Genomic DNA, 17,477 nt, shown 5'->3' on the forward strand with positions numbered 1-17,477 from the left:
AGTGAGCAGCAGCTTAGCTAATCCCCTCATCTCCAGCAAGACCCCACACCAAACCGGAATTTTAAAGCTACAGCTTTAAGCCAAGTGACCAAGTTACAAACAAGTAACAGTCTAGTAAGAGGAAGATAAGAGACATTTGATAGATAGAAAATTTGCATGTTTGCCTGGACATATATTTAATATCCAATCAGGAAAAAAGGATGCCTTATGAAAAAAATGGCACCACCATTTGCGTCAATTATATCAGCTGCACTTTGGGTGCACCTCAATTTATGCGGTTAAGAAGGTAAATTTCGGCACCAGGAGGCACAGGATAGAGTTGAGGGCGCCGGGGGTTTGCGGATATACAAATTGTGGCATTGAATAGCGGGCGCATACAGTCAAAAATGTCGCAGAGTAAAAAATGGTGCACCGTTCTGCCGATCATAAAACGCTATTTACCGTTTTAAGGTAAATACATAACGGTAAATAGCGTTTTATAAAACAGCGAAACAGTGCGCCATTGAAAAATTCAGGAAGCTAGAGAGGCAGCGGAGGTCGGGCTGGTGGAGAGGCAGCGGGCAGTAGTATTAGGCTGGCAGCGGGGTCGGGATGGAGAGGCAGCGGGGTGGAGGGAGTAGGATTAGGTAGCATTGGTATACATTACCTTGTCCCGGCCGGCGATCACTCCTTCACTTCATAGCTTGCAGGAGTCCTGCATCCAGCCAATCACCATGCGGAAACTGAAGCTGCATGGTGATTGGCTGGATGCAGGACTCCTGCAAGCTAACTATGAAGTGAAGGAGTGATCGCCGGCCGGGACAAGGTAATGTATACCAATGCTACCTAATCCTACTCCCTCCACCCCGCTGCCTCTCCAGCCCGAGCCCCGCTGCCAGTCTACTGCCCGCTGCCTCTCCAGCCCGACCTCCGCTGCCAGCCCACTGCCCGCTACCTCTCCAGCTCGACCCCCGCTGCCAGCCCACAGCCCGATCCCTGCAAAAAAAAAAAATTAACATAAGTGCAGCGCCATTCTGACACTTTTGGCGCTGTGCGCCATTTTTGCCTGTCCCCTAGCGGGCACGGAGGGTTAAGCCCCACCAGGGAGGGGTGTCTTAGGCACAGGCACCACCGGGTGTGGGGGGGAGATTCTTAGGGTTAGGCATCGCTAGAGGGAGGGTTCTGTGTGAGAGTAGCGTCGTCGGAATCCATCAGTAGAATATTGCTAATTAAAGCAATATTCTACTAGCGGCAATCCCTTGCACCCTTTTTTCCAAGCGCCATTTTTTCATGTATGCATTTCATTTATCCAGGGCACAAAGAGCAGGAGGAGAAAGAAGAGATGAAGGAGGTAGTAAAAGAGGGATAAGAGAAAGGGAGAGTAAAAGGGGAGGAGGGGGGATAGTGGGGAGAGGAAGAGCTAGGATGGAGAAGCAGAGAGGGGAGTGAGAGAGAAAAGACAGAGAAGAGCGGGTGGAGAGAGAGAGATGTACTTTAAAAGATCTCATAGACTTGGTCTCAGAGCCATGTTTTTACGCTCAGTATCAGACAGCATTTGCTGGCAATCCATAACAAAACCAATTTCACTGACACAGATAATCAGCTCTGTAAGGTTACAATGCAACAAGATGGGACTGAAGAAAAGATTTGCAGGAGGTCAGGGAAGTCAGCCTTTTAAGCTCTCCCTGCAGCTTCCCTATAAATTTGCTTTGATTTACTTATTGTAGTAACAGTCAATCAAAATTATTCTTTAGGGGATATAAAACAGAATTTGAGGCGAGATCAAAGACCGCGTCAGCGCAAGATCATCGTTTTACCCCTCACAGGAGCTGCCAAACAGCCGAGGAAAGAGAAATGTTACATTGGAAATATGGTTCCTAAGACCAGTGCATATGTTGACTTTGCAGAACTTTCCATAGCAAATAAGGCTTGTAACAACAGGAGCTACAAATAAAGCACGAGAGATTCCTGCTTATGTCAGTGAATGCAAATCTGTCCGAGAACGCCAGAAATGCTAACAACACATCATATCACTGAGACAGGAAACGAGGGGGGAGGGAGCAATCTCTCCAACCAAAACAAAGCTACCATAGAAATAAAGAAGCAATAAAGTAGAGGGTACATATCATGTTTTATTGGTTTCAATGTCCCCATGGAGAAGATTCTTTCAGGTTTTGTAGTGGTTAAAGCCAGGAATAGATCCTGTCTTGAGATTTTCACCACATGACTAGAAACAGGTGAATTCAGTCAGTTTCTGGCTTTGTGGGTGGAACTGCTGCTAGAGTGGTGTCATCCTGCTGTTCAGACAGCAATGGAGCCAGCACAGACTGAATACCTCTAAGAAGATTGCAATCTACAGCTTTGGCAGTCTGAAGTATAGGAAGTGGAGAGGGTCTGAACTCCTGACCAAGAGTTTTAAAATGTACCTTAAGGCGAATTTGGACAGAAGGTTAGATACTTACCTCAGTAGAGGAACCTCTTTAGCTCACTGTTCAAGCCCTGGGACCCTCTGAACCTAAGTGACAAGGACTTGTCGAATAGGTTCACGTGGCTGCACTCTTATCTGTGAACAAGAGCAGCCACACTGCACAAGTGGCAAGATGGCTAGTGCCTGCATAGTTCCGCGCAGCTACTCATGCGCAGCTTTTTCTCCATGCATGAGCGGCTCCTGCTACAGCACAGGTGATCCTCATACACGGACAGGAGCATGGCCACTAAGAAGAGGAGGACCCCAGCATTCAGCAGTGGGCTTAAGAAGGGTCAGAGATGCCTCTGGGGTACCCAGAGGCTCTGGAGGAGCCAGAGGCGTCACTCTACTGAGGTAGGTATGTAACTTTTTTCTTTTTTAAGTCACAGGTTTGCTTGAAAGTAAACCTACGGTGAGAACTTTTTTAAAGTTATGCATACCTGCATAGTAATGTCTCCAGATCCTGCATTGCCCTTTAGGGCCCTTTTCCACTTTCAATCACAATCATAAACGCCAGTGATTGCAATTTTTCATTAATTTTGTTATGCAATTGCGATTTTTCATTTGCATTGCATTATCACTCTTAAAATCGCTCCATAAAGCGATTGTGATTTGCAAATCAAATCAATATAGTGGAAAATGCTTCTCATGATTTCTATGATAATGTAGCAACTTTTTTTTGCGATTAAGCTGTGCAGTGGAAAAGGGCCCTTACTGTACTCAGCCTTTCATCAGAGCTGCTGCTGTAGTACCACCTCTTCCTAAATCCAGTAGGAGCTGAAGGGTGCATGTCCTGCCCACTGCGAACGTTTCTGAACCGTCTATGCCCAGAGTGCTCTTAGCCATGACTACTCTGCACAACTGTTCAGAAGTGTGATCCACAAGGGCGTGCGGAGTGCAAAGTGTGAGCACCCCACTTTGACTATAACCAGTCGGAGATGTGAATATGACCTGCAGCAACAGCACTACGGAGAGGCTGAGTGCAAAATGGCCACACCCAGTGTCTTGGGACATTAGAGACTATGAAGGTGTGCATAGCATTTAAAATGTGTCTTACCTCACCTTACATATTAAAGTTCCACTACAATAAGGCAGCTTATTTGCCCTTGCAGTCGGTAAGCAGAAATTTTACGGTAAAACACAGGAAACCTAGGAGAAAAACCCTTTATACTTAATACAAAGGATTTTCCTCCTGGGCTCTTTCTAGTGCTGGTGATACAGAGTGGTTGAGCTCAAGTGCCAGGATGGCCTTACACACAAGTATGCAGAGAGAAAGAAGTGGAGTCATTGAGACCCCCTTAAGATACGTGAGTGAGGGGAGGCAGCTAGGAGAGACAGTAAGACTGTTATCCAAAGGTACAGGTATCTTAACAATAATAACAGAGTCTGAATGCACACACGCACACACCTGAAAGTTCACATTTATCTAGAAAAAAGGAAGTTTCCGTTGGACATAATCTTCTATTCTGGAAGACATTTTACCAACCAAGTGACTTCTTTAAGGTAAACTTAAAGGATACCCGAACTGAAATGTGACATAATGAGATAGACATGTGTATGTACAGTGCCAAGCACACAAATAACTATGCTGTGTTCCTTTTTCTCTTTCTCTGCCTGAAAGAGTTAAATATAAGGTATGCAAGTGGCTGACTCAGTCCTGACTCAGACAGGAAGTGACTACAGTGTGACCCTCACTGATAAGAAATTCCAACTATGAAACACTTTCCTAGCAGAAAATGGCTTCTGAGAGCAAGAAAGAGGTAAAAAAGGGGAGTTTCTTATCAGTGAGGGTCACACTGTAGTCACTTCCTGTCTGAGTCAGGACTAAGTCCGCCACTTACATACCTGATATTTAACTCTTTCAGGCAGAGAAAGAAAAAAAGGAACACAGCATAGTTCTTTGTATGCTAGGCACTGTACATACACATGTCTATCTCATTATGTCACATTTCAGTTTGGGTATCCTTTAAGGAATAACCAGAATCTTACAGATAATTTATCCATTTACAAAGGGCACCAGAACAGCTATTTTAAGATGAGCTAGTTAGGCAGGAGGACGTTGATACACAAAGCTTTTCTCTCAAATTTTCTGACCTTACTTATTTTTTTGCCTCAATTATAAAGAGACAATTCACACAAAACAGTTACAGTAATAGCAGTGCTTACTCCACAACAATGAAATACAACCAATCAAAAAAAAAAAAAAGGTATTTGTCATGCTGCAATAAAGCAGTCACTGTGTTTTTAAAATCAGAAATACTTATCTGATTGTGACTGAAATACATTAACCACTTGAGGACCGTAGGCTTACACCCCCCTAGTGACCAGGCCATTTTTTACAATTTAGGCCACTGCAGCTTTAAGGCCTCGCTGCAGGGCCGTACAACTCAGCACACAAGTGATTTCCCCCACCTTTCTGCCCACTAAGGGCTGGTGCACACCAAGTGGGTTTTTTGGCGTTTTTGCAGCCGCTTGCGAATGCAGATACGCTTGGTCAAGGTATCTCAATGGGGTGGTTCACACCAGAGCGGGAGGCGTTTTGCTGAAACGCATACTCCCGGGGTGAGGCATTTTTTGGATTGTGGAGGCGTTTCTGCCTCCAATGTAAAGTATAGGAAAAACGCAAACCGCTCTGAAAAACGGCAGTTCAGAGCGGTTTTGCAGGCGTTTTTGTTACAGAAGCTGTTCAGTAACAGCTTTACTGTAACAATATATGAAATCTACTACACCAAAAACGCTCCCAAAACCGCAAAATGCTAGCTGAAACGCTACAGAAAAATAAGAAAAAGCGTTTGAAAATCTGCTAGCATTTTGCGGATCTGCTAGCGGGTTTTAGTGTGCACCAGGCCTCAGGCCTCTTGCACACTGCATGCATTTCAGATTCCGATTCCGCTTTTTAATCTGTTTTTACATCCGATTCCGATTCAGATTTTTAATCTTAACTGCATGCTGCGTTTTTTGATCCGTTTTTCTGTTGAATGTATTCAAGGAAAATCGGAAACGGAATCGGAAACGGAATCGGAATCGGAATCGGAAAACGGATTTGCAGTGTGCAGGGAGCCTCACAGAGCTTTCTGTTGGTGAGCTCTGATCCCTGCTGTCCTGTTTGTTTATTTTTTTAATGTATTTATTTGTTTTTGTTTTTTTTAAATAAATTTCACATTTGTTTTTTAATTTTTATAGAAAGCCCACCCTCCCTCTTCCCGCCAGCCAATCACCACGATCAGCTGACATAGGCATCAGGCTATGACAGCCAATCGCTCTTGTGCCTCCCAGGGGGACAGCTGTGTCACACGGCTGTCCCCAGTACAGCGCTGTCGTAGATCGCAGCGTTGTACAATGTAAATAGACGGCTGTTTTGCTGTCTAACAGTCTCCTATTGGCGATCGCCGCTCTGAGGCTGATGACAGAGAGGAGCTCCGTCATTCAAGCTGAGATGCGCGCACGATTTCCTGCAAAACCCCGCCCCAGGACTTCACAGCAATTGGCGTTGAACGGTCCAGGGGCTGCCGCCGGGTTCACAAAAATTGGCGTGGAGCAGTCGGCAAGCAGTTAATTTGATACATTTGAGGGGATTATACAGTAGTACAGCAAAGTCCCCATTATTCAGAACTCAGGCAACCGAAAGTCTCAACTAACCGGCACGCCTGAAATAAGGGTAATACTGGCGTGCGCTGTCTGTGCCTGGCAGTATTACTGCATATTTGTGAAACAACCCCATCCGACTATGTGCACTATCCGACCAACTTTTTCTCCTAAGTTTTCTCCTAGGTGATGCTTTTACATCTTACCAATAAAATGTCTTTTAGACCACCAGCAAGCAAGAGAATACTTTTAACAGGACTTTTCACCTACTTTTTGGTACCCTTTCAAATGCAGGGTGCTGAAAAGTTATTATAAACAGAAGATGAAAAATTATCTCCTAAGAGAAAATGTAGGAGAAAAAGTGATTTGGATCAGGGTCATAATGAGAGGTAACAATACCGGTGAAATCACCCATGATCATAGGTGAATGCAATCTCCATACCCAATGAACATAAGGAATTGCAATCAAATTCGCAGGTCTTTTCTTCACACCCAGCAGCACACTGACACAAATGTGTAGATCCTAAAGGTTCAAATCCCAGACTCAATCCAAGTGCTTAGATTCTCCATACATTTATTCACAGGCATTCCTTCACATCCTGTGATCAGAAGGAGCCACGCGGTTAGCAGTAAAATATATCCTCTAGATTATGAGTAAAAGCCTTACTTTCCTTTGGAGATATTCAGAATTGCTCTTGCAGATCCTATGACACTCACTAGACACTTTCCCTTTATTGATATGCTTTATAGAATGAGAGCACACAATGTGCTCAGTAATCTTCCAATACTTTACAGCTTAATCTGTATTACTGTGCATATTCCACATGATCTATACCTGGCGGATCTGCTTATTTCATTTATGTACAACTCTTCAAAGAAAAAACAGCTGTGCAAAGTGTAACTGTCCCGTCCCTGAATTCTGCTGAGTTCACAGTTCACCTTACCTAGCAGTGCACAAATGGAACATAAATGAATGAATGGTTCCTATTCACTACTTCTGCACTGCGTTTCACAATAATGCAGAACAAGTAACAGGGCCAGCCATCAGCAAACCACCAAATGTGAGCACATATGTCTGTACTACGCCGGAAGCACAACAATGGGTTCACAGCATACCCGGAGCAGATACGCTGTGCCCTGTTGCAGTGTCTGGCGAGATATTCTCACTACTCACTTTTGTGCATCTGGTCACCACCATTTGGGTCATCCACTGTCGTGGCACTGCTCGGGGAAACCATGCCGTAGATCCAAGTCTCGGCAGAAACAGGTTCCCATTGAATTACAAAAAAAAAAAACAACAACTGGAATTCTCCCTAGCAACAGGGAGGATTCTCAAATGTCCACCACTCAGCTAACCAATGAACATTCCCCTGGTAAGTTATGTACCCACAACGCGATTTTCCCAATGGTTTTCCAGATGACCAGCGATTTTTTAAGCGCAGAGCGGTCATTTCTGCGATACTATGACATGGGTAGAGGCACACAACCACGCTAACATTGCTTAGTGTTGTGCCACAATAACAACTGTCACGGCAGATTAGATTGTTAAGATCTCTGACGACTCCCGCGCACAGTACCGCGATCGCTTGAAGTCTCATCCGCTCCTGACGTGTAGCGCCGCGTGACATACTGCTCAACCCGCTGACAGGAAGAGGCAATGCTATCAACTGTCGTCAAGGGGATGCCGCTGGACCTGGTGGGTGGTGAGTATGGAGCTTTAGGGAGGATTCCATTGGTCTTTTGTAATCCAGTGCACTGAAATATATACCAGCACTTGTCCCCTGAGCACAGTGGTGGTGCCAGTAGCGGCGGAGGACTCAAATGGCTGCGGAAGACATAGAAGAAAGGTGATTCGAGCAAGAAGGGAAGGGAAGAACAGCGTAGTGAGAAGGGAAATGTCCTTATTGACTGGATGTCAGAAAATCACCAAAAAAAAACGCTGTTGTTTTTTTTGTTGTTGAGTGAGGACCTGTTTTTATTTCTGTTCTTCTTCTCTTGTACATGGGACAAGCTCCATAGATATCCCAGAGTAATATAATAATAATAATAATAAAGATATTTCCTCCTGGAACTGGGGTGTAAATGCATATGGTCTGTTTACTCACTGTGCTTCTTCATTACTGACAACAGACTCCTGGCTTCCTGTGAACAGCAATACACCATCCCAGAGAATGCAGAATTAGTGCAAAATCTAAAGCCATCCATACATGGGCCAACAACGGCCCTATCAATCATATTGTGGAGTAGTGAGTGATGCATGTGTTCCCCATCTTGTCCCACTCAATCTCTAGTGATTTCAGTTGAGAATCAATTGACCCTTGATGCAATACAATGCTATGAAGCTTTGGATCCCCTGCAATAGTAGTATTAATATTATTTATGTAGCGCCAACATCTTCCTGTACAGAGTATATTGTCTTGTCACTTAACTGTCCCTCAGAGGGGCTCACAATCCAGTCCCTACAATAGTCATATGTCTATGTATGTATCGTGTAGTGCATGTATCATAGTCCAGGGCCAATTTGGGGGAAACCAATTTTTTGGGGATTTGTGAGGAAACCAAATTGCCTGGACAAAACCCCCACTGACGCGGGGAAAACATACAAACTCTGTGCAGATAGTGCCCAGGCTGGCATTTGAACAGGGGACCCAGCACTTCAAGGCGAGAGTGCTATGCACTATGCCACTGTGCTGCCCCTATGCAACCGTGCTGCCCTGCAGTACTCATAGACCACCAGCAGAGTGCGAAAAATCAACCTATAGTAGGTCAGCTTATCACTTGAAATTAGTTGTGCATAAACGGCCATTCTATTGCCGTTTTTACCCAGTCTGCTGTATGAGCTGCACATTAACAATGCTGCAAGAGAGTTTAAAGTAGATCTGAGAAACTTTTACGCATTGCATAATTGTGTTCCTTACATATAGTTTATAGTGCATTCCTCAAGCCAAATACTTATTTTTGTTTTGTTTTAATACTCTAATTCCCTATAAACTAAATAAGCCTTGCCCACAGCTTAAAGTGCCTTGGCACTCCATGTAGCAAAGGCTTATGGGAGCTCAGTCTGGGCAGGAGGAGAAGGAGGTTACTAGCCAGAGATTTCAGAGGCAGAGGGGAGGAGGGAGGAGGAGAGGGGAGTGAGCTGAGGGCTGGAGATGCAGTTGCAGCTTGTCTGTGTGTAATGTGACAAACAAAACATGGCCGCTGTCATTGTATCACAGGAATAAACAAACATGAAACTGTTGAAGCTGTTTGCAGCTAGATTTGCTGTGTAGACTATCTAAACTTTAGATAAGATATATAGAGAAGTTACTTGTCATAGTTAGTTTTTCATCTCGAATTCACTTTAAAAAATTTGCCTCCCAACTCTGACTGGTTCCTACAGTCTATAGAAATTGCTCTGAAGTCTATGGACAATCATCGCAATTACAGTAGGCTAAATTATGAACGTTGCCAGCTTGAGAATTACCCAGTCATTAGAGCGAGGAGTATGCCAAGGACTTAGTGCAACAGTGGCGGCGTATAGACAATGGGATCAAGCCACCGGGATTTTCAAAGCTTAGCACGACATGTGGCCACAGCAGTACAAGTCACAGAACAGATAAATGGATATCCCTGAACAAGTAAAGTAAAATGAACCAGAGAAACTCACATCTAGGGCAGCAGCAGCAGCACTCGCTCTTTCATCCTCCTCATCAGTCTTCTTCCATTGGCTGCTTCCTGAACTGACAGGTCTTGTTTGGTAGCAAGTTTTACTCAAGTAGCCTTCATCAGATTCCTGCATCCAAAATCACAAGACCAATAAAAACGGGTCAGAAAGTATTTTCACATTCGCTCTTCTACCTGTGAAATTGCTGTTTTGGCTGAGCAAACATCAGATCCAGCCCAATGCATAGATCTTTTGGTGAGAAACTGTTATTCTAATGTGACAGAGAAAACCGCTAGAAGATGAAGCTCTCCACACAGCACATTTACAGAAAAAAAAATGTATTTAGATTTATGAGATACTTCTGAAATAAATACAAGCGCATTTACCAGACAGCATTATAACGCACAACAGATGCGCAATATACACTGTACTGAGCTGCCAGTGAGTTTCCAGTTCTGTTCTATGGGACTGCTCACATCTGTGTGTTGTAGTACTGGAGCAGAACGCCAGTGCAACTCTGCATTCAGTTCTACAGACAGCGCACATGATGTGGATGCAATCATTTTCTATGGAGAGGTGTAGGCAATGTGTTTGGCAGTTTTGAACTACACATTTATGAAGTAGTAGAGAAAACATCCATGCTGTGTGGTGCCTGTATATCCTGTTTCATTCTGAAATGAACTTAATTCATTCTATTAATGCATAATAAGCATGCATGGCAACACAAACTTATACCAATGCACACAAAGAAACACATCAATCACATTGAAAAACACATCCACTAAATCAGGTTAATAGAAGTAGAGAATTGTACCAAGCTATATACTCACCTAATGACACAGGAAGATGAATCACAGCGACATCCCCCAGCGACTAGCGTTTTCCGCTCCATCTTCCTGCCAGCGGGTACAGGCGACGTCACACAACCGGCACGAACGAGAGTTCAAGCGATCGCGGTACTTCGCGCAGGAGTCGTTGGGGAGCTTAAAAATCTGATCCGCTGTTATCACCAAGCGTTGCCAAATGTTGTTCATGCAATCGCATGGCTGTACCCATGTCATAAGACCGCGAAAACAATCGCTCAAAAAATCGCTTTGTGGGTACGGGCCTTTTAGGCATCAGTAATAGCAGGAGGGTTTGAATCAGGATGAAACCATTTTTGGCTAACTTAAAAAAAAAAAAAAAGTAAGCTTTCAGCTAAAAAGCCTTCTTCAGATTCAATTCCTGTAAACTGACAAGATGTTAGAATATACTGTATATATAAGCTGTGCGTTCTAACATCTTGCCAGCATACAGCAATAGGGTATGAAGAAGGCTGAGTAGTAACCGGAATCTTACTCTTCATCTTTTAAAGAGGCACTATGGCGAAAATTTTTAAAATGTAAAATATCTGCAACAAAGACAAATAAGAAGTACGTTTTTTTCCAGAGTAAAATGACCCATAAATTACTTTTCTCCTATGTTGCTGTCACTTACAGTAGGTAGTAGAAATCTGACAGAAGCAACAGGTTTTTGACTAGCCCATTGTGTTATAGGGGATTCTCAGCAAGGCTTTTATTCTTTAGAAAGATATTCCCTAAAAAGGATTTAACCACTTCCCGACCGCCGTATGTACAATTGGCGGCCGGGAAGTGCACCCCGCAAGGACCGCCGTATTGACAATTGGCGGCGGTCCTTGTAGGGGCATGGGCGGAGCGATCGCGTCATCAGTGACGCGATCCTCCGCCTCCGCCTGGCGCCGCTCACCCGCCGCAACATCCCGCCGGCCATACGGAAGCGCCGGCGGGATGTTAACCCCGCGATCGCCGCATACAAAGTGTATAATACACTTTGTAATGTTTACAAAGTGTATTATACAGGCTGCCTCCTGCCCTGGTGGTCCCAGTGTCCGAGGGACCACCAGGGCAGGCTGCAGCCACCCTAGTCTGCACCAAGCACACTGATTTCCCCCCCCCCCTGCCCCAGATCGCCCACAGCACCCATCAGACCCCCCCCTGCCCACCCCCCAGACCCCTGTTTGCACCCAATCACCCCCCTAATCACCCATCAATCACTCCCTGTCACTATCTGTCAACGCTATTTTTTTTTTTATCCCCCACCCTGCTCCCTGCCCCCTCCTGATCACCCCCCACCCCTCAGATTCTCCCCAGACCACCCCCCCCAGACCACCCCCCCTGTTTACTGTATGCATCTATCCCCCTGATCACCTGTCAATCACCTGTCAATCACCTGTCAATCACCCATCAATCACCCCCTGTCACTGCCACCCATCAGCCAGCCCCTAACCTGCCCCTTGCGGGCAATCTGATCACCCCCCCACACCAATAGATCGCCCGCAGATCCGACATCAGATCACCTCCCAAATCCATTGTTTACATCTATTCTCTCCTCTAAACACACACTAATTACCCATCAATCACCCATCAATCACCCCCTATCACCACCTGTCACTTTTACCTATCAGATCAGACCCTAATCTGCCCCTTGCGGGCACCCAATCACCCGCCCACACGCTCAGATTGCCCTCTGACCCCCCCTTATCAATTCACCAGTGCATTAATTACATCTGTTCTTCCCTGTAATAACCCACTGATCACCTGTCAATCACCTGCCAATCACCTATCACCCATCAATCACCCCCTGTCACCCCCTGTCACTGCCACCCATCAATCAGCCCCTAACCTGCCCCTTGCGGGCAATCTGATCACCCACCCACACAATTAGATCGCCCGCAAACCCGCCGTCAGATTACCTCCCAAATGTATTGTTTACATCTGTTATCTTCTCTAAACACCCACTAATTACCCATCAATCACCCATCAATCACCCCCTATCACCACCTGTCACTGTTACCTATCAGATCAGACCCTAATCTGCCCCTTGCGGGCACCCAATCACCCGCCCACACGCTCAGATTGCCCTCAGACCCCCCCCCCCTTATCAATTCGCCAGTGCATTAATTACATCTGTCCTTCCCTGTAATAACCCACTGATCACCTGTCAATCACCTGCCAATCACCTATCACCCATCAATCACCCCGTCACTGCCACCCAACAATCAGCCCCTAACCTGCCCCTTGCGGGCAATCTGATCACCCACCCACACCAATAGATCGCCCGCAGATCCGACATCAGATCACCACCCAAGCGCAGCGTTTACATCTATTCTCTCCTCTAAACACCCACTAATTACCCATCAATCACCCCCTATCACCACCTGTCACTGTTACCCATCAGATCAGACCCTAATCTGCCCCTTGCGGGCACCCAATCGCCCGCCTACACGCTCAGATTGCCCTCAGACCCCCCCTTATCAATTCGCCAGTGCAATATTTACATCTGTTCTCCCCTGTAATAACCCACTGATTACCTGTCAATCACCTATCAATCACCCATCAATCACCCCCTGTCACTGCCACCCATCAATCACCCCCTGTCACTTCCACCCATCAATCACCCGCTGTCACTGCCACCCATCAATCAGCCCCTAACCTGCCCCTTGCGGGCAAACTGATCACCCACCCACACCAATAGATCGCCCGCAGATCCGACATCAGATCACCACCCAAGCGCAGTGTTTCCATCTATTCTCTACCCTAAACACCCACTAATTACCCATCAATCACCCCCTGTCACTGCTACCTATCAGATTAGACCCCTATCTGACCCTAGGGCACTCAATCACCCGCCCACACCCTCAGAATGCCCTCAGACCCCAGCCCTGATCACCTCGCCAGTGCATTGCTTGCATCTATTCCCCCCTCTAATCACACCTTGAGACACCCATCAATCACCTCCTGTCACCCCCTAGCACACCTACCCATCAGATCAGGCCCCAATTTGCCCCGTGTGGGCTCCTGATCACTCGGCCAATCCCTCAGATCCCCCTCAGACCCCCTTCCGATCACCTCCCCAGTGCATTGATTGCATCTATTTTCCCCTCTAACCACCCCCTGAGACACCCATCAATCACCTCCTGTCACCCCCCTAGCACTCCTATCCATCAGATCAGGCCCAATACAACCTGTCATCTAAAAAGCCACCCTGCTTATGACCGGTTCCACAAAATTCGCCCCCTCATAGACCACCTGTCATCAAAATTTGCAGATGCTTATACCCCTGAACAGTCATTTTGAGACATTTGGTTTCCAGACTACTCACGGTTTTGGGCCTGTAAAATGCCAGGGCGGTATAGGAACCCCACAAGTGACCCCATTTTAGAAAAAAAGACACCCCAAGGTATTCTGTTAGGTGTATGACGAGTTCATAGAAGATTTTATTTTTTGTCAAAAGTTAGCGGAAATTAATTTTTATTGGTTTTTTTTCACAAAGTGTCATTTTTCACTAACTTGTGACAAAAAATAAAATCTTCTATGAACTCGCCATACACCTAACGGAATACCTTGGGGTGTCTTCTTTCTAAAATGGGGTCACTTGTGGGGTTCCTATACTGCCCTGGCATTTTAGGGGCCCTAAACCGCGAGGAGTAGTCTAGAAAACAAATGCTTCAAAATGACCTGTGAATAGGACGTTGGGCCCCTTAGCGCACCTAGGCTGCAAAAAATTGTCACACATGTGGTACCGCTGTACTCAGGAAAAGTAGTATAATGTGTTTTGGGGTGTATTTTTACACATACCCATGCTGGATGGGAGAAATTTCTATGTAAATGGACAATTGTGTGTAAAAAAATCAAACAATTGTCATTTACAGAGATATTTCTCCCACTTAGCATGGGTATGTGTAAAAATACACCCCAAAACGCATTATACTACTTCTCCTGAGTACGGCGGTACCACATGTGTGACACTTTTTTACACCCTAAGTACGCTAAGGGGCCCAAAGTCCAATGAGTACCTTTAGGATTTCACAGGTCATTTTGCGACATTTGGTTTCAAGACTACTCCTCACGGTTTAGGGCCCCTAAAATGCCAGGGCAGTATAGGAACCCCACAAATGACCCCATTCTAGAAAGAAGACACCCAAAGGTATTCCGTACGGAGTATGGTGAGTTCATAGAAGATTTTATTTTTTGTCACAAGTTAGCGGAAAATGACACTTTGTGAAAAAAAACTATTAAAATCAATTTCCGCTAACTTGTGACAAAAAAATAAAAACTTCTATGAACTCACCATACTCCTAACGGAATACCTTGGGGTGTCTTCTTTCTAAAATGGGGTCATTAGTGGGGTTCCTATACTGCCCTGGCATTTTAGGGGCCCTAAACCGTGAGGAGTAGTCTTGAAACAAAAATGACCTGTGAAATCCTAAAGGTACTCATTGGACTTTGGGCCCCTTAGTGCAGTTAGGGTGCAAAAAAGTGCCACACATGTGGTATCGCCGTACTCGGGAGAAGTAGTATAATGTGTTTTGGGGTGTATTTTTACACATACCCATGCTGGGTGGGAGAAATACCTCTGTAAATGACAATCTTTTGATTTTTTTACACACAATTGTCCATTTACAGAGGTATTTCTCCCACCCAGCATGGGTATGTGTAAAAATACACCCCAAAACACATTGTACTACTTCTCCCGAGTACGGCGATACCACATGTGTGGCACTTTTTTGCACCCTAACTGCGCTAAAGGGCCCAAAGTCCAATGAGTACCTTTAGAATTTCACAGGTCATTTTGAGAAATTTCGTTTCAAGACTACTCCTCACGGTTTAGGGCCCCTAAAATGCCAGGGCAGTATAGGAACCCCACAAATGACCCCATTTTAGAAAGAAGACACCCCAAGGTATTCCGTTAGGAGTATGGTGAGTTCATAGAAGATTTTATTTTTTGTCAAAAGTTAGCGGAAAATGACACTTTGTGAAAAAACACAATTAAAATCAATTTCCGCTAACTTTTGACAAAAAAATAAAATCTTCTATGAACTCACTATACTCCTAACGGAATACCTTGGGGTGTCTTCTTTCTAAAATGGGGTCATTTGTGGGGTTCCTATACTGCCCTGGCATTTTAGGGGCCCTAAACCGTGAGGAGTAGTCTTGAAACGAAATTTCTCAAAATGACCTGTGAAATTCTAAAGGTACTCATTGGACTTTGGGCCCTTTAGCGCAGTTAGGGTGCAAAAAAGTGCCACACATGTGGTATCGCCGTACTCAGGAGAAGTAGTATAATGTGTTTTGTGGTGTATTTTTACACATACCCATGCTGAGTGGGAGAAAGATCTCTGTAAATGGACAATTGTGTGTAAAAAAAATTAACAAATTGTCATTTACAGAGATATTTCTCCCACCCAGCATGGGTATGTGTAAAAATACACCCCAAAACACATTATACTACTTCTCCTGAGTACGGCAATACCACATGTGTGGCACTTTTTTGCACCCTAACTGCGCTAAGGGGTCCAAAGTCCAATGAGCACCTTCAGGCTTTACAGGGGTGCTTACAATTTAGCACCCCCCAAAATGTCAGGACAGTAAACACACCCCACAAATGACCCCATTTTGGAAAGTAGACACTTCAAGGTATTCAGAGAGGAGCATGGTGAGTCCGTGGCAGATTTCATTTTTTTTTGTCGCAAGTTAGAAGAAATGGAAACTTTTTTTTTTTTTTTTTTTTTTCACAAAGTGTCATTTTCCGCTTACTTGTGACAAAAAATAATATCTTCTATGAACTCACTATGCCTCTCAGTGAATACTTTGGGATGTCTTCTTTCCAAAATGGGGTCATTTGGGGGGTATTTATACTATCCTGGAATTCTAGCCCCTCATGAAACATGACAGAGGGTCAGAAAAGTCAGAGATGCTTGAAAATGGGAAAATTCACTTTTTGCACCATAGTTTGTAAACGCTATAACTTTTACCCAAACCAATAAATATACACTGAATGGGGTTTTTTTTATCAAAAACATGTTTGTCCACATTTTTCGCGCTGCATGTATACAGAAATTTTACTTTATTTGAAAACTGTCAGCACAGAAAGTTAAAAAAATCATTTTTTTGCCAAAATTCATGTCTTTTTTGCTGAATATAATAAAAAGTAAAAATCGCAGGAGCAATCAAATAGCACTAAAAGAAAGCTTTATTAGTGACAAGAAAAGGAGCCAAAATTCATTTAGGTGGTAGGTTGTATGAGCGAGCAATAAACCGTGAAAGCTGCAGTGGTCTGAATGGAAAAAAAGTGGCCGGTCCTTAAGGGGTAGAAAGCCCTAGGTCCTCAAGTGGTTAAACAATGATGCTGGCCAGCTTCCCTGATCGCTACACAGTTTTTTCACTAAGTGCTTTTGAAAATAAATACATTCCTGAGAATCCCCTATGAAGAGATGGACTTGTCCAAATCCTGTCACTTCTGTCAGATTTCTACTACCTACTGTAAGTGACAGCAACATAGGAGAAAAGTGATTTATGGCTCATTTTACTCTGGTAAAAATCTACTTCCTATTTGTTTATGTTTGCACATATTTTTAATTTTACAATTTTTCACCATAGTTCCCCTTTAAGTTAGCCAATAAATAGCATCATGCTCATTCAAAACTTCCTGCATAAATCATATTAATAGACTTTACTAGTGTTGGTGTTCGAATTTGGCAATGCATGGATCAGAACCCAAACATGCAATCAGAACCATTTCAGCACAGGATAGCAGGACAGGTGCATTTCATTTAAAGCGGACCTAAACTCTTGCACAGGAGACAAGGAAAACACAAAGCAATCCATTCTGTGTTTATTTAGAGAGAACTGCCTAAGGCCTCGGTTCATCAAGACTTATCGGCTCAATTACCGACAGCTCGGTAAAATACCAACCTCGATAAGTTGATTTCAGGATTCATCAAAGTTATCTACAGTTTTA

General features: G+C 44.5%; 1 protein-coding gene across 2 annotated transcripts in view; it reads right to left on the bottom strand.

The window, feature by feature from the left end:
* ATG10 (autophagy related 10) overlaps window positions 1-17,477 on the bottom strand; it is a 196,847-nt gene that overhangs the window by 128,374 nt on the left and 50,996 nt on the right. For both annotated transcript variants that reach the window (XM_068271698.1, XM_068271699.1), the window contains exon 3: window positions 9,681-9,806. In XM_068271698.1, the coding sequence (XP_068127799.1) occupies window positions 9,681-9,806 (126 nt within the window). The remainder of the gene's footprint in view (window positions 1-9,680; window positions 9,807-17,477) is intronic.

Source organism: Hyperolius riggenbachi, chromosome 1, assembly GCF_040937935.1.
Source record: "Hyperolius riggenbachi isolate aHypRig1 chromosome 1, aHypRig1.pri, whole genome shotgun sequence".
Lineage (NCBI taxonomy): Eukaryota > Metazoa > Chordata > Amphibia > Anura > Hyperoliidae > Hyperolius > Hyperolius riggenbachi.